An 18,561-nucleotide genomic window follows, 5' to 3' on the forward strand; every position below is an offset into this window, starting at 1 on the left:
AAATGTACTTTAATACAATTTATGAAATAATTACACTCACTACTTAAATGTTTGGTGTTGAATGCCTACATGACCAGTACGACTTCTACTATAACTGAAAATACAATAATAAAATGGCAGCGAAAGTGCAAAGAAATAAATACCCTTTTCACCAACAGATCCCACTGTCTCGTCAATCACTTCTTCTTACTTTCTTCTTTAATTTCCTGCAAAATGTGTGACGCATTAAAAATGTGTGAAATTCACTGTGCAGTAGTCTAACAATGTAAGACTTATCACATGCTATTTATAATAATAATAATAATAATGAGGACTTTGTATAACGCCTAATCTTTAGAAGCTCTAAGCGCTTAACAATATTAGACAACACTAGTAAGATAAAAAACATATAATGATATGATTACAAAAACAAACACCATGAAATTAAAAGAAAAAAAAATGCTGAGAATATTTAAGTTAGGAAACTTTAGGTATTTAAGTTTGTTCTTGCAGTTGAAATCAGTGAGTTTCGAGAGCCCTCTTGAATGTGATCACTGTGTCTTTGTGTCTAAGTTCATTGGGCAATTCATTCCACATTGCTGGGCCCTGGTATGCAAAAGAATGCTGTCCATATGACTTTGTTTTCATAGTGGGAATAGGGGCCCCGAGTGGCCGAGTGGTCTAAAGCGCTCTTCGTTACGGATCACTGCCATCTCACCTCTGTCTGCGGCGGTTCGAGTCTAGGAGTCAGCCAATGTGGGTATGTGAGAAAGCTTGCCAGTAGTTTCTCGTGGGTCGGTGGTTCTTTCCGGTGTTTTCCCGGGTTCTTCCTCCACCATTAATACTGGCCACCATGTATAGCCTATATTGTGCGGAACAATGGCGTTAAACCCCACAACAACAACAATCATAGTGGGAATAATGAGCATACGATTGTCAGAAGAGGAGCGTAAGTATATTGCTGGTGTATACACATGGGTGAGGTCGGAGAGGTATGTTGGACTAGAATCCGACAGTGAAACGTAGCACAGAGAACAAATTTTGTGTTTGATTCTGGATCGAATGGATAGCCAGTGTAGGGTACAGAGCAGTGTGGAGGTGTGCTCTGATCGTGGTACTCTAAGTATGATCCGAGCAGCTGTGTTTTTGAACTTTTTGAAGTTTCTGGAGCAGATATTGAGATGAACCAGACCGAATTGAGTTACAATAGTCCAGTCTTGAAAGTACTAATGAACACACAAGTGTTTTAGTTGCATCAACTGAAAGATATTTGTGAACTGAGCTGATGCATCTCAACTCAAGATATGCAGCCTTGCATATATTCATGACATGCTGGTGCAATGTGAGAGTACTGTCCAGAGTAAAACCTAGGTTTTGTACTGATTGTGTGAATTTAATGTTGGTGTTGCTGATATTTATTGTTTGAGGTAAAGGATGTGAATGAGAAAGTCTTTGTGTTGTGATCAGAATGGCCTCTAGCTACGATGTTGTAGCCTGAACTTGATTTGTTGTGGTTGAGGCTACGAACTGATCCCATATCATGTAATGGAGCAAAAAAAATCATCACTAAAGTCAGAAAAACAAACAGTATAGAAATCAACTACATATGTATAATCATGTTGTGAAAGAAGTTTGGCTTATCTTGAATTTATTAAGCCCTTACACGATAAAATAAATTGGCATGGTTACTCTAACCTTATCCTGTCCGTCATGACAGATAACGTGAGACTCTCGCCGTGACCCCTTTTCTATGTAAGGCTTGCCAGACCATATTTTGGATATTCTAAGCTATTATCAATCAAGTGCGAATAATCATTTCTTGGTGGAATTTCAAAGTTGCCGATAAACAGTATTTACTTTTAATGCGCAGAATTTCTGACCCAAATGGCGCCAAACTTTTACTACGATTTGTTTACATTTCCAAATAAGGCGTCAATGTCCTTATATGGCACACAAACAAACAAGGCTGAGAATGGAAGTAATCATTATTTTAAATAATATGGCGGACGATCTAAACAAAAATATCAGCTAAAAAAGGTAAACAAGATTTTACAACTATTTCTACAATGATTTTCGATACTTCCAGTATTAAATAAGAGAACTACTCAATTTATTGGATTATATGCAAGGAATATGTTTAAAGTGTTATTATTAGGCTAAAAGAGCGCTGGGTGTGAATCACACCCGGCTTACTCCATTAACACGTATATGCTCATGTTAGTACCTAGCTACGATGTCGTAGCCTCAACTTGATTTGTTGTGGTTGAGGCTACGAACTGATCCCATATCATGTAATGGAGCAAAAAAAATCATCACTAAAGTCAGAAAAACAAACAGTGTACAAATCAACTACATAAGTATAATAATGCTGTGAAAGAAGTTTGGCTTATTTTGAATTTATTAAGCCTTTACATGATAAGATAAATTGGCATGGTTACTCTAACCGTATCCTGTCCGCCAAGACAGATAACGCGAGACTCTCGCCGTGACCCATTTTCTATGTAAAACTTGCCAGACCATATTTTTTATATTCTACGCTATATTATTATCAATCAAGTGCGAATAATCGCTTCTTGGTGGAATTTCAAAGTTGCCGATAAACCGTATTTACTTTTAATGCGCAGAATTTCTGACCCAAACGGCGCCAAAATTTTACTACGATTTGTTTACATTTCCAAATAAGGCATCAATGTCCTTATATGGCACACAAACAAACGAGGCTGAGAACGGAAGTAATCATTATTTGAAATAACATGGCGGACGATCTAAACGAAAATATCGACTAAAAAAGGTAAACGAGATTTTACAACTATTTCTACAAAGATTTTCGATACTTCCAGTATTAAATAAGAGGACTACTCAATTTATTGGATTATATGCAAGGAATATCTTTAAAGTGTTATTATTAGGCTAAAAGAGCGCCGGGTGTAAATCACACCCAGCTTGCTCCATTAACACGTATATGCTCATGTTAGTACCCTGTCCACGAGGTACGAGTAAGGGTACTAATATTAGTACTAGTTAGTACCCTGTCCAAGAGGTACGAGTAAGGGTACCAATATTAGTACTAAATGGCCTCAGTTTTATCACCATTCATCTGCAGCTTGTTACATGTCATCCATGATTTCACATCAGAAATGCACCTCTCTACACATTGGATGGTAGCATCAACTTCAGCTGGGTGGCTAGATTTGTATAATTGGGTGTCATCAGCGTACAATTGGTGAGACACTGGATGATTATATATGACACTCGACACATTTATGGTTCGGTAACACCAAAACAAAATTATGTGATGCGTCTTACGTTTTAGAACTGTGCAGCAACTTTAAATGGGTTAACAAGTAACATTTTTACACTGGCAAAGAAGCCTAATACATAAGCGAGAATTGCAGATTTGCGTTCTTTGAAAATGTCTAGAGTTGTAAATAAACTTGAGCTTTCATCTGAAGTTTCCACTTAAAATAACATGATCACTAACGTTTGAATAGATCAATGGGGACTCTGCCCCACTTATGTGTTCTTAAATAATGAACTAAACAACAATGTAAAAATTTCTAGAATTTAGTTAAAGAACTACATTCATTAGTACCCTCCTAGAAGCCGCCATTTTTGTTGTAACTAAAATTGCGCATGCTCAGAGTTAAGAATCAGTTTTGACGTCACTGTTCTGTGCGTTCCGTTCTAAGACATATTTTTTGTCCGCAAATATACGGTTTGGCCGCAACGTGAGGGACAAAAACAACGAAGAATCGACATTAACCAGATTCCAAATGCAAAAGATCATGCCATCCGTTCATGTAAAACCCAACAGTATTAAGACAGCAGGGAGTGTGCTGGGATTGGTGGGGATTTTCATTTTGTGGCAGTCAAGTGAAAAGGGCCCGGTGGGAGCTGAGCTGATGCCAATTTGGAGATCCCACACAGAAGTCCAGGGTCTTTTAGTTTTGAGGAAATCGATGACAAGTTGGACAGCATCATCAGCGAGAACAAGGAGTTTATAGACGGTGATAAGAAAGAAGGGCAGTTGGAAAACCAAATACCGCGGGTAATGTCTTGAAACAACAATGACATACGCTTGTGATTAGCTTAGTGCAAGCCATAAATATAGATAGTCCTACATGTAAGACCTCGACGCTGATATTGATGTTGTGGGCACTAAATCAAAAACAACATGTGATATGTCTTACATTGTAGGACTAACATATAGGTACATGTGGTACCGACTATTTCAGCAATATGTCATTATTGAGAATCTGATTACACATGCATACCTTTAAATGGTGTGATCACTGTATAACTGCCACAGGAAATACGGGTGTAGGACTAAATCTTCTCGGGAGAAAATTGCCACAGTAAAATGGAAGGACATATTCGCCCTCCCCCAGTATAAGTATTTTTAATTATTTTTTTAAATTCTAAATTTTTATACCATCATCACAAATATACTGGCCTATTTTTAAATGGAATAAGGGAGGAAAAAAAGAAGAAATCTTGGATATAATGAATACTGATTCAGTTAAGGAATTTCATGTTTATATAATAAAATTATGGCTGATTTGAAGTACTTACACCAATGGAAAAAAAACCATTAAGTTTAATATGGTTTCACATACCTCAACATGCAGCTTATTATTTGACAATTTGGGGCCCTGAGTGGTCGAGTGGTCTAAAGCGCTCTCCATTACGGATCACTGCCATCTCACCTCTTCGTGGGTTCGAGTCTAGGATTCGGCCAATGTGGGTATGTGATAAAGCTTGCCAGTAGCTTATCATAGGTCGGTGGTTCTTCCTGGGGTTTTCCCGGGTTCTTCCTCCACCATTAATACTGGCCGTCATGCATAGCCTCTCTTGTGCTGAAAAATGCCGTTAAACCCCACAACATTAAAAATTAGTTGACAATTTATGATGATTAACATTGAAGTTTGTATTCCTCTGACAAATAAAAAAGTCCTGAATCTTGACCATATTTTTCTTAACATGGCATGTGATAAAAATGCAAGTGTTAAAAACATTATGGATTGATTTAATGGAATGAAAAAAAGTGTGTAGTGATAATTATGAAAGTGAGTTGACAAAATAAATGCATATGCAATTCGTTTTTAGATCAAAAGGGTCATTAGGCATCTTAATCTCCTTGTACGTTAAGATCTACCATCTAACCTGCATACTGCGTGTCATTTATCTACTCAAGAGAGCTGATCCAAAGCTTCAAAGGGGCCCAGACCGATATACAAAGATGTGTATTTGTGTATGTTTAAAATGGGCTAAACATAGACTTGGTGAGGGGATTATGTCCTGTCTTTCATTTTTTGGGGTGGGGGAGTATTAATGTCTGTACCCAGAAAATACATCTAGGTGGGTGGGTTAGGGTGAAATTATTTGCTAGTGTATTGATGTATAAGTAATTGTGCAGTTATTGATACTAAAGATGAAAATAGCAAATGATCCACACCTTATGAAAGTTTCTTTTTTGTCTACAGCATCGGGGAATAATTATTAATGGCTTGCATCTTTATTCTTGATGTGTTACATTGTATGTTATGTAATGCAATATGTGTTACAGCATATCGTTTGACCCCAAGTATTTAGTGGTATCCTGATGATTGATTGAAATCAAACCTTAATTGTTTGCAGTCTAACTACAATTACCTGAATGCAAGAAGCAATTTTACTATGTTTATATTAAAAAAGTGTGAATCGTCTACCATCAAACTCCATTTTAATATCTGAATAAAATGTAATCTGAAATGAATAATACAGTAAGTTTAGATGTTCAGTTTAGTTGAGCATGTGGCTGCATAGAAGGCTATATCAGTTGATCAATATCTTCATGGGCTACGGAGAGGGATCTATTAGTAGATCAGTACCATGATGTGGCTACAGAGAGGGATCTATTAGTTGATCAATACCATGATTTGGCTACAGAGAGATCTATTAGTTGATCAGTACCATGATATGGCTACAGAGAGATCTATTAGTTGATCAGTACCAAGATAAGGCTACAGAGAGATCTATTAGTTGATCAATACCATGATGTGGCTGCAGAGAGATCTATTAGTTGATCATTACCATGATGTTGCTACAGAGAGGGATCTATTGATCAATACCATGATGTGGCTACAGAGAAGGATCTATTTGTTGATCATTACAATGATGTGGCTACAAGGATAGCTATATTAGTTGATCAGTACCTTGACATTGTGACTGAGAGATATGTCAGTTGATCAGTACCTTGATTTGGCTACAGAAAGGGCTATATTAGTTGATCAGTACCTGGATGGGCTACAGAGAAGCTTTATCATTTGATCATTACATTGGTGGGCTGCTGAGATGGCTTTATTAGTTGATCAGTACCTTGATGTGGCTATAGAGAGGGCTATATTGTTTATCAGTACCTTGATGTGGTGACAGAGAGGGCTTTATTAGTTGATCTGTACCTTGATGTGGCTACAGTGAGGGTTTTATTAGTTGATCTGTACCTGGTTATGTGAGCCTGTTTTGAAGTGAACAGATAAATGCCTGTCAGATGTAAATGTGCCACATACATGAATTTGGCATATAGTGGACAACATAAGATATAAGCTAATTGAGAAATAAAACCTGATCTAAAATGAGGATGAATTTTGGTTGTATTAAGACTAAGCAAGAACTAACATAAACAGAAACATTCTCAAAGAAACCAAAATAAATAATGAAAACAAAAAAGAAATTCAAGGTATTATGGTAAGTATGACTTGAAAGCAAATTGTTGAGTTAGTCCATTGTCTTCAGCTGTCTGTTATTTGCAATAATTTATTAAAAATTTCAAGCAGTTTCCAAAACTACTGGTAATAATGCTCATCAAAATTATTTTAAGGCATTTACATTACGGTCCAGTAATAACATTTTTGCAAATCACATAAAATTATGCTCAGTATGGGTTGTTATATTCAACTGATACTTTGGAATTGTATGTCAGTGGCTTTTATCCTTATGTGCTGGGGTCTTCTGTGATGGCATCATTATCAACAATGATAATGTGCTGTGCAGCAGTTATAATTATTTCTTCTACATCAACTACAACCCTGGGATAATGTTTCTGTATTCAACTACAACCCTGGTATAATGTTTCTGTATTCAACTACAACCCTGGGATAATGTTACTCTGTCAAGCAATTTGTCTTGTGATGTACTGTGTTTCTTGTCCCATTTGTGTAATGAGAATGTTTGTATCAGCATTGTAATATATTTTAAGTGGCTGTGTCAAACTCTTGTAAAGGAAATTATCTTCTGCATTCAGTGATGTATTCAACTGAAACTTCATTATGTCTATGGGACTATCAGGAAACCAAGTTACCAGGTCAAATATGTGTGAAATTCTCAAAAGATGCACCATTTCTTCATGTAATGTGTCCATATGATGTCCCTGGACATTCCCACAATTCATAGTTTGGTAAGTCATAATGAAACTACAGAATAGTTAAAGGCTAGACTTCAGTAAAGAGGCATGAGGTAGACTTAAGTTGTTGTTGTTGTTGTTGTAGGGCTTAACGCCATTTTTCAGCACAAGATAGGCTATACATGGCGGCCAGTATTAATGGTGGAGGAAGAACCCGGAAAGAACCACTGACCCACGAGAAGCTACTGGCAAGCTTTCTCACATAACCACATTAGCCGAATCCGAGACTTGGACCGATGCAGACAGAGGTGAGATGGCAGTGATCCATAATGGTGAGCGTTTTAGACCACTCGGCCACTCGGGGCCCCTAGACTTAAGTAAAGGGGAATGAAGTAGACTTAAGTAAAGGGGAATGAAGTAGACATAAGTAAAGGGGCACGAAGTAGATATAAGTAAAGGGGCACAAAGTAGACTTAAGTAAAGGGCTGAAGTAGGCTTAAGTAAAGGGACATGAAGTAGACTTAAGTAAAGCAGCATGAAGTAGATATAAGTAAACGAGCATGAAATAGACATAAGTAAAGGAACATGAAGTAGACTTAAGTTAAGGGACATGAAGTAGACATAAGTAAAGGGCATGAAGTAGACTTAAGTAAAGGGACATGAAGTAGACTTAAGTAAAGGGGCATGAAGTAGACATAAGTAAAGGAGCATGAAATAGACTTAAGTAAAGGGCCATGAAGTAGACTTAAGTAAAGGGACATGAAGTAGACTTAAGTAAAGGAACATGAAGTAGACTTAAGGAAAGGGGCATGAATAAGACTTAAGTAAAGGGGCATGAGTAGACATAAATAAAGGGGCATGAAGTAGACTTAAGTAAAGGGGCATGAAGTAGACATAAGGAAAAGGGGCAGAAAGTATACTTAAGTAAAGGGGCATGAAGTAGACATAAGTAAAAGGGCATGAAGTATACTTAAGTAAAGGTTCAAGAAGTGACTTAAGTAAAGAGTGCCATAGTTGTACAGAATTAGTCATGAGGGAGTTAAAGCAGTGCAATAAGTTATACAGAATTAGCAGAGGTCTCGCTAGGATTTTAAAACTAGGAGTCCAGGACTCCCATTTTCATAAAAATAGGAGTCCCACCATCAAAAGTTGCATTCCTTTCTTTCCTACAAAATCAACACAGACGTGAGTTCATCTATTTTTAGATGGAGAGGTTTGTGTAATGTAATCACTCACTATAATATAGCTTCATTACAACAGTCCAGTGACAGGATCGCAAATTTATGGTTTATTTATTTGTATACCTACTTGTAGTAATTTTAGGCAGTGGTTAAATAGTATCTGATTTGCTGCCCCCCCCCCCACGTATTTTTGCAAATAAGTGTCAGGTCAGAAAACAGCATAGACCTTAAAGTGCATTGATAGTTGCTTCCTTACTCAGAAAAGGGTAAATGGTCAATCAGCTATCAAAACATAATGATTTTCTATCGGCAAGAGTTTGTCAACGTAATTGATATAAAAACTAGGCCTAGCTACTGATGCCTTGATGAATGCATTTTCCTACAACGCTAGAGCTAACTGGGCTAAGGTGAGGGGCATTTAAAAACAATATGGTATGGTCAGTCAATGTACCTCTTAAATAATCACAGGGCAAAGTCGTTTTCGCTTTCCTAACAGAAGAAGGTGACGTTTACATTCGGAAATGAACACAATAGCGAAAACTAAAGTTGTTTATTTGATGTTCTTTTATAAATGACCACATGTACATCTCTGGGTCTTTCGGCCCCTGAATTCACTGTAAATATCAGTACATTTCACCACCTGGCCGCCAGTCAGTGCTTTTTAACTTGCCACCCAGCTATTGCATCATGTTCTTTTTTTATGTACTCTTATAAAATGACAACATGTAAGTACATCAAGGGGTCTTTCAATTACTCAATTCTGTCATTGCAAATATCGACACACCTAATTGATCAACACATTTTCCCATAAAGCAGGTGGCTGAAGCAGGACTAGCAAGTCTTTGAATTTTGCCGCACACCTATTACATGCGTACGGAGCACTCCCGCCTCAGAGATTTTCTGCGTCCCAGATCAAAAATTGGCATCCAAATACGCGTAATTGTTTCGGAGGTCTCTGATTAGTCATTAGGGAGTTAAAGCAATGCTGGAGGTTATACAGAATTAGTCATGGGTTAAAGCAGTGACATTGTTATACAGAATAAGTCATGAGGGAGTTAAAGCAGTGCCATAGTTATACAAAATAAGTCATGAGGGAGTTAAAGCAGTGCCATAGTTATACAGAATAAGTCATGAGGGAGTTAAAGCAGTGCCATAGTTATACAGAATAAGTCATGAGGGAGTTAAAGCAGTGACATAGTTATACAGAATAAGTCACGAGGGAGTTAAAGCAGTGCAATAAGTTATACAGAATTAGTCATTAGGGAGTTAAGGCTATGCTGGAAGTTATACAGAATTTGTCATTAGGGAGTTAAAGCAGTGCCATAGTTATATAGAATTAGTCATTAGGGAGTTAAAGCAGTGCCATAGTTTTACAGAATTAGTCATTAAGGGGTTAAAGCAGTGTCATAGGTTAGACCAGGTGTCAGCAACCTATGGCACACAAGCCAATAGTGGCACATCAGACTCTTTGGAAAGGCACTTGGTATTAGTTGTAGTTTTGTATTGTAAGTACTTACAACAAAAATTAAGTTAGAGTGACAAATATGACTAGGCATGCAGCGCTGTACAATTGAGGAGAGATGGCACAGCAGTAATATTAGGTTGCCGATGCCTGGGGTATACAATATCATTCATTAGGAGGTTTAGGCATTGTCATATAAACTTTTTCAGTAATTAAATCTTAGTTCAGGTTTATTATTTTGTAATTTGAATAGAAGAATTCAGACTTGTTGGAGAAATCAGACTGGTTTTTCAGTGTAGTGTCATCATAAAAGAACCAAGAATGTGTATCCAGTAAGTGCAAATTTGAGCAAATTTCCTGAATATGACCAGGAGACAGCAGACAATATCCTCAGTTATATTATAAGCTTTACTTTTTTTCTGGTCAATATTGCAAATCATGTAAAATTGTAAATATTGACATTTGCATCAGTTTTCCAAAGAATGTGTCTTTCGGAGAATTCAATGAGACTTCCAGAGGATTCAGTGGGACATCCAGAGAATTCAATGGGTCATCCAGAGAATTCAGTGGGACTTCATGATAATTCAAAGGACTTCATGAGAATTCAATGGGACTTCATGATAATTCAAACAGACTTCATGATAATTCAAACAGACTTCATGATAATTCATTGGGACTTCCTGAACCATCCAAGCACCACTAGTCAATGAGAAATTAACCCAAAGTTGTCAAAAAGTCTTATTATTAGGACTATTATTATTAATTGTCAACACATATGTAAGTACCGCTCCAGTGGCCTAGTGGTTAGAGCAACTGCCTCAGATGCGGGATGTCGCGGGTTCAAACCCAGACAGAGTCATACCAAAGACTTACAAAAATGGTACTAACAGGTGCCTTGCTTGGTGCTCAACATTAACAGGTTAGTGTTAGGACTGGTTGGCCTGGTGTCAGGATAATGTGACTGGGTGGGACATCATGCTACATGTCTGCGGCATGATGCCCCAGTGCTAGATATCACTATAATTGCCACACTGCAGACATCGTAGCAATATGACTGAAAAATTGTTAAAGCTACAGTAAAAACCTAAATCACACATGCATGCACACACACACACACACACACACATGTAAGCAACTAGTTATAGATCCTATGTAATATAATTCTCTTAATTTTCTTAAAACATGCTAACCACATAGGCAAAATCAAACAAAAGATAATCTGTGCAATTTACAGCCATGAATAAAATTTACAAAAATTAGATAAAATCATGTACCAGGAGTTACAAAATATATAGATATACATAACAGTTACCAAAGTCTTAATGTTGCCTACACTCAGAACTCAAAGATGGCTCTGAAGGCATCAGAATATTTACATTTAAATTGACAATGCAGGCATTCAAGTGAGCATTTTTTAATATTTTTATAGTAAAGCTAATAACATCTCGTAAATTTAAATTTAAGTAAAAGTTCACTATTCTGATCAAATTCATTTTGCTTCCTTTAACTTGAAATTGTCTATCTTTATTACTTTGTTTTCCAGCCATTTTTATTTCAGCTTTAAAACGTTTGCTGATTTACTGTTATTTTTTAATCAGATATTGATTTCTATCAAAAATTGTCTTTAATTCATTTTCATTTATTTGATCTGTGAACATAAATATATCGTTTGGAGAGCTCAGTTGGTAGAGCATTGGACTCCTAATCCATGGTCATGGGTTTGATACCTGCCCAGGACAGCCTAAAATGACATTGTGGTGTGTCCTTCTGTAGGCATCTAGCTCCCATTTCTTTGGCATGACATATTCAATGTAGTTTGAAAGGTGCCATTAACCACCAATTCCAGTCTGTCTTCATTCAGTATGTCATTGGGCACAGCCTTTATACAGAAATTCATTATAATAGTAAATATGGTGGGAATGAGTTAAACATACACATGTAGATGTAATTGATTCTTATTCTTTCTCATGGTTACCATAGAAATGGCTAAAATCTGTATACTGGGGCATTGATCTGGCAACTCAAACATCACTTTTGTAATCTTCGGACAGACTTCTTCAGTATTATGCAGGGTTTGTTTTGCAACATTGTACATTCCAGCTGATAGAGTTTCTGCAGTAAAACTGTTGCTGCATTGAATGAATACATATCTTGTGAAAAGTTTTGTAAACTGACCAAATATTTTAATATGATGTGTTTGGTTGCAGGCTGGGCACCAGTCAGAGTAAAAAATCTTTTTTTTTTTGGTTGTACAGAAGCTGTAGTCAGAATTTCTGTCAGAATTGTTTGGACTGTATGGCATAAAAACTTGGGCAGAGTGACATTGACAGTTAAAATTGGTCCCCTACGTACTGTTGTTTTGTCTGGGCAAACAAGAGAGTTGGGAAATCAGTCAAGTGATTTGACTGTCATTATTGTTTCAGTGCTGATTTTTGTAAGGATATTCATTTGCATTATTATGTGGATGTTGACATATCTAATGCCCCAGATTATAGAAACAGTGTGTTGTAGAATCATGCCATAAGTAGCTATAAATAATTCGGAATATAACAGAATATTCCTGGAACCCTCTTGCTGAATGTCTTGGAAATATACACATAGCAGGAAATGTGTGGCAAATCAAAACAACTAAAATAGAAAACACTGGATATGACAGTGGCTCCAGGATTTTATCTCCATTAAGTAAAAGATAATTTTGAATGTACCATTTAATTATCAAAGTCATAAAACAAAAATATAAAAGAAACTTAAAATATTATGAATTGTTTCCAAAAAAATCCTAATTAAGTTCCAAGTCCAAAAGAATTGAATGTTCCATTTGAGTTTCATCCTCAGATGTATAGATCTACCAGTAGTTCCGGTGTATCAATATGGCATTGTCTGGAACTCCTCAAAATAATTAACTATAGTTCCAGAGCAGTATTTTGGCCCAGTTTGCACTTTATTCCACTGAATAATAGAAACAAATGTTTTCTCTCAAATAATATCTAAATACAACATAAAATACATCTGCAGATTTGATGTTACAACAAGAACACAAGAGATAAGAATGAAAAAATTCCCCAGCCATAGTCATTTATATACAGGAGTAATAGGTAAAATACACATTTTGCACTTCTCCTACATGTAAAGTTGAAAATTTCCAGGATCGTAAAAGAACCCAGATGTCCTAACCCATCCAATGGGAAATAACTGAATTCTTCTTACAATGCACCTAACCAACCTATCCATTGGGAAACAACCCCAAACTTGTCATGATGTTTAACTACTAATGCTGTTATCAGTAACCATAAACATGTTCATATAAGCATCTTTTTATTGATCCTATGCAATCTACCTTTTTAATATCTTAAAATAGAACCAAAAACTGTATAAAAAGTTTAGCTATAGACAATCACTATAATTTACAGTTCTGAATCAAAATTACAAAAGTTATAGATATACATAACAGCACTATACATAAATTGGATTAACATGTCACCCATTTGGAAAAGGGTCACTTATTTATAATGTCTATCACAAAGCAAGAGTCTGCAACAGGTGTTTTGGCATATTTGATGTCACAGTAAAGATTATTATGTGCAATCAATTACACTTATTTTTAATCCTTTTTTAGCTACAGGGTGTGTACAAAAGCACAGGAGGTCTGACATTTGCTGAGGGGAAGTTTTACTTAGATGGAAAGCCATTCAGGATCCTTAGTGGAGCCATGCATTACTTCAGGGTTCATCCCAAACAGTGGAAAGATCATATGCTTAAAATGAAGGCCTGCGGTTTGAACACTTTGGATACGTGAGCACAGTTTATTGCTTATTCTTGCTGTTCTGGGAGATTTTTTAGTGTTTTCTGTTCATTAATTGCTGCTGGTTATTATATATTTTTGTCTCGTGATAAAGGTATGATTGAAAATTTATGTTTTATCCTTGTTTCATACCTGATGAATAATAATATAAATAAATAAACATAATGTCAGGCTTCATTATTAAAAACTTATTTTTAAGTTTTATACTATCACATAAAATGCATCAGATACATATCCTAGAATCTCAGACATTTGTAACAGTATTAGAATTTCTTTCCTTCTTTCTTTGTTAAGTGGATTGTTTTCTGTCACTAACTAGTTAGTTTTTGCTTAATTAGGGGACGCTGTCAATTTTCATCTAGAAATAAATTTGTCTTACTTGAAATTTCTGTGATATTACCCTATAAACAACTTTAGACATATTTTTCTAATTCTTTTTCTTTTTGAATAAAATAATTCAGATCAGTGGTAACATACACAATATAATAATGTCTAATTAGGTCATCTTGCCACACAATATAATATTGTCTAATTAGGTCATCTTGCCACACAATATAATATTGTCTAATTAGGTCATCTTGCCACACAATATACTATTGTCTAATTAGGTCATCTTGCCACATAAAAGAACTCATGCAAGACAATGATTTTTGTAATGGGCTAAGCTAATTAAAATCAGGCAAGGAAGTGGATGGTTATGTAATGGACTTAGCTGGTAATTACAATCATGCAAGACAGTGGATGGTTATGTAATCGACTTAGATGGTAATTACAATCATGCAAGACAGTAGATGGTTATGTAATGGACTTAGATGGTAATTACAATCATGCAAGACAGTAGATGGTTATGTAATGGACTTAGATGGTAATTACAATCATGCAAGACAGTAGATGGTTATGTAATGGACTTAGATGGTAATTATAATCATGCAAGACAGTGGATGGTTATGTAATGGACTTAGTTGACAATTACAGTCATGCAAGGAAGTGGATGGTTATGTAATGGAATTACAATCATGCAAGACAGTGAGTGATCATGTATTGCACCAAGTTCATAAATACATGTGTGTAAGACAGTGGATGATCTTTTAAAGTGTTTCCAGTAATTACATTCATGCAATGCATTGGATGGTTATAAAATAAGCTAAGCTGATGATTACATTCATGCAAATCAGTGGCTGATTATGTAATGAGATAATCTAATAATTACATTTATGCAAATTGATGGCTGATTATGTAATGAGATAATCTAATAATTACATTTATGCAAATCAGTGGCTGATTATTTAATGAGATAATCTAGTAATTTCATTTATGCAAATCATTGGCTGATTACTTAATGAGATAATCTAATAATTACATTTATGCAAATCAGTGGCTGATTATTTAATGAGATAATCTAATAATTACATTTATGCAAGGCAGTTGCTGATTATTTAATGAGATAATCTAATAATTACATTCATGCAAGGCAGTTGTTGATTATATAATGAGATAATCTAATAATTACATTTATGCAAATCGATGGCTGATTATATAATGAGATAATCTAATAATTACATTTATACAAGACATTGGATGGTTAGGTAATGGGATAATCTAATAATTACATTCATGCAAATCCGTGGCTGATTATATAATCGGATAATCTAATAATTACATTTATGCAAATCAGAGGCTGATTATATAATGGGATAATCTAATAATTACATTCATGCAAATGAGTGGCTGATTATATAATGGGATAATCTAATAATTACATTTATGCAAATCAGTGGCTGATTATATAATGGGATAATCTAATAATTACATTTATGCAAGACATTGGATGGTTAGGTAATGGGATAATCTAATAATAACATTTATGCAAGACAGTGGCTGATTATGTAATGAGATAATCTAATAATTACATTCATGCAAGGCAGTTGCTGATTATGTAATGAGATAATCTATTAATTACTTTCCCACAAGGCAGTGGCTGATTATGAAATGTGCAAATCCAGTCTTGGCATCCGTCCGTCTACGAGAGACGATGGCATAGCTCCAAATCCAGTATTTATAACCATTATCACAGCATTCAGTGGGATCCATTAACAGGTGACAGATAAACAGGTGTCTCTGTACTGTGTATGACCTGGTTATAAATTAGTTGCACTCTTGGGTCATAGGTGTGTTCTATTGTTCACTCATGTGTTAAAATTATGCACTGGTGAGATATTAGGGAGTACCAAAGTATGATTAAAAGTCAGTTCGGTTGGTGGAAGGGTAAAAATTATTATGCAAGGTGGATATTGCTCATATGCATTAAAAATGCAACTTCCATTCCAAGATTTTTTTAAAAAATTTTTGCCCAGTAATTGAAACCATGGAAAATGTGACCCTTGGGTGCTCTATCATCTGAACTACCATGACTCCCTAATATTATTCTCAGATGATCTGCCATGTTGGTCCCCTAATATTATTGTCAAACTTGAGCTGCCATGGTGGCCCCTAATATTATTGTCAAATTTGAGCTGCGATGGTGGCCCCCTAATATTATTGTCAAACTTGAGCTGCCATGGTGGCCCTTAATATTATTGTCAAACTTGAGCTGCCATGTTGGCCCCCTAATATTATTGTCAAACTTGAGCTGCATTGGTGGCCCCTAATATTATTGTAAAACTTGAGCTACCTTGGCCCCCTAATATTACCATGGCTATGTAATATTATTCTGAAACTTGAGTTACTATGGAATCTATGGAACCATGAAATCTATGACCTTTGGATTACAAGTGATGCTCCATCATCTGAGTTACCAAGACTCCTTAATAACAGACTCAAGTTACCATGACTCCTTAATAACAGACACAAGTTACCATGACTCCTTAATATCAGACTTGAGTTACCATGACCCCTTAATAACAGACTCGAGTTACCATGACTTCTTAATAACAGACACAAGTTACCATGACTCCTTAATATCAGACTTGAGTTACCAAGACTCCTAATAACAGACTCGAGTTACCATGACTCCTTAATAACAGACTCAGTTACCATGACTCCTTAATATCAGACTCGAGTTACCTTGACTCCTTAACACTCTAGTTACCATGACTCCATATCAGACTTGAGCTGCCATGACTCCTTAATATCAGACTTGAGTTACCATGACTCTTTAATAACACCCGAGTTACCTTGACTACTTAATATCAGACTTGAGTTACCAAGACTCCTAATAACAGACTCGAGTTACCATGACTCCTTAATAACAGACTCGAGTTACCATGACTCCTTAATATCAGACTTGAGTTACCATGACCCCTTAATAACACTCGAGTTACCATGACTCCTTAATATCAGACTTGAGTTACCATGACTCCTTAATAACACTTGAGTTACCATGACTCTTAATATCAGACTTGAGCTACCAAGACTCCTTAATATCAGATTTGAGCTACCATAACTCCCCAGTATTATTATCAAACTTGAGATGAACAAAGTCAAGGAAAGTGGCTCAGTAAAAACAATAATTTCTGCAACAAATTTGGCATAAAGTAACTATGGTAATAAACATTACTGCTGGACTTTATGATTTCTACAGGTACCATTTTTTTTGGAAAGGCTAATATGATAAATAAATTTAAAAAACCCCAAATATATACATTTATAGATGATGATCCTTGTGTCTCTTTCTTTGTCAACAGTTATGTGTCCTGGAATCTTCATGAGAGACTTCCAGGAGAGTTTGACTTTGGTGGAATCCTGGACATCAGGTAAGGGAAAATAGATGGAAAGCAGACCTTCTGTTAATCTACATGCCATCGAATGTTTATAAAACTCACATTTATCTTATTTCTTTGGAAACATGTTTGAACCTTTAAACCTTTTTTATACTTTTTATACACTTATCACTTGGCGAAGCATATTGTGTTATTATACTCTATGTCAATCTCTGACATTTCAGTGCTACTGCAGGGCTGATCATAGGTTCCTTTTAATGAAAATAAGTTTCTCACAAGACTCTTGCTGATTTTGATCTTTGGAAGTCAGTACTTTCAACAGAAGTTTGTATTTGATTTGTTTTGATCACAGTTATTTAAGTGCAAGGTAATTCTTATGAGAGGGGTCTCAGGTTGTAATTTGTTAAAATGGTGTTTAAACGATTACAGAATATGTTATGGCAGGCACCCTTTCACATTATTGAACTTAGGTTATTAAAATAATGGGTTTTTATATTTATGTAATAGCTGGTTGAGATTTTTGGGTGGGGGAGGGTGATTTTTCTTACTTGATAAGTAGATTTGTTTTAGAGATTTGACAGCCTTTGAAATACTATAGCAGATTTTAACGTGTTAACATTAAGTTGAAAATCTTGGTAACAAAATAATGTACACTTTTTAAGTTTTGTTTTTATGAAATGTAATAGTCTCTAAAACTAACTTTAAGTAAGATGTTGTGCAGGGTTAAATAAGAGTGATAATTCCATGGAAACAGGTCAAGGGGTTCAGAATATTAGTCATACAATTTTACATACTGCCATAAAGCAGGGCATATAATTTTATGATTATAGTCTCTCCGTCCCTCTGTTATAAATTTGTTTTCTACACAATAACTTTAGTTGTACACTATCTATACTTAACAGAACTTTGTCCATGACTTACACTGGCGGTAAGGAAGAATCCTGTCAGTTTCAGCTTACAGGTCAAGGTCACTGTCTGGAAGAGGGAAAATGGTTTTTGCACAGTAACTCAAATTCTCCACCTTCTGCAGTTACCAA

At 35.7% G+C, this 18,561-nt stretch overlaps 2 protein-coding genes and 1 long non-coding RNA gene across 5 annotated transcripts in view; 2 read left to right on the forward strand and 1 right to left on the reverse strand.

Annotated features, from left to right (window-relative positions):
- LOC149796096 (uncharacterized) overlaps positions 1-3,619 on the reverse strand; it is a 30,553-nt gene extending 26,934 nt beyond the window's left edge. For both annotated transcript variants that reach the window (XR_016422492.1, XR_016422491.1), the window contains exons 1-2: positions 3,572-3,619; positions 144-206 (exon numbers count right to left, since the gene is read on the reverse strand). This is a non-coding gene — a long non-coding RNA (uncharacterized LOC149796096). The remainder of the gene's footprint in view (positions 1-143; positions 207-3,571) is intronic.
- Positions 1-18,561, forward strand: part of LOC149796095 (beta-galactosidase-1-like protein 2) — a 222,225-nt gene that overhangs the window by 137,319 nt on the left and 66,345 nt on the right. The gene's annotated exons all lie outside the window — the stretch shown is intronic.
- LOC149796097 (beta-galactosidase-1-like protein 2) overlaps positions 3,670-18,561 on the forward strand; it is a 33,447-nt gene continuing 18,555 nt past the window's right edge. For both annotated transcript variants that reach the window (XR_016422490.1, XM_089966018.1), the window contains exons 1-3: positions 3,670-4,027; positions 13,620-13,795; positions 17,489-17,557. Coding sequence is in view for 1 of the 2 variants with exons in the window: in XM_089966018.1 (XP_089822144.1) it covers positions 13,713-13,795; positions 17,489-17,557 (152 nt within the window). In the remaining variant the exon portion in view is untranslated. The remainder of the gene's footprint in view (positions 4,028-13,619; positions 13,796-17,488; positions 17,558-18,561) is intronic.

The sequence above is a fragment of the Sinohyriopsis cumingii genome, chromosome 7 (assembly GCF_028554795.1).
Source record: "Sinohyriopsis cumingii isolate HCF-2022 chromosome 7, ASM2855479v2, whole genome shotgun sequence".
Taxonomy (NCBI): Eukaryota; Metazoa; Mollusca; class Bivalvia; order Unionida; family Unionidae; genus Sinohyriopsis; species Sinohyriopsis cumingii.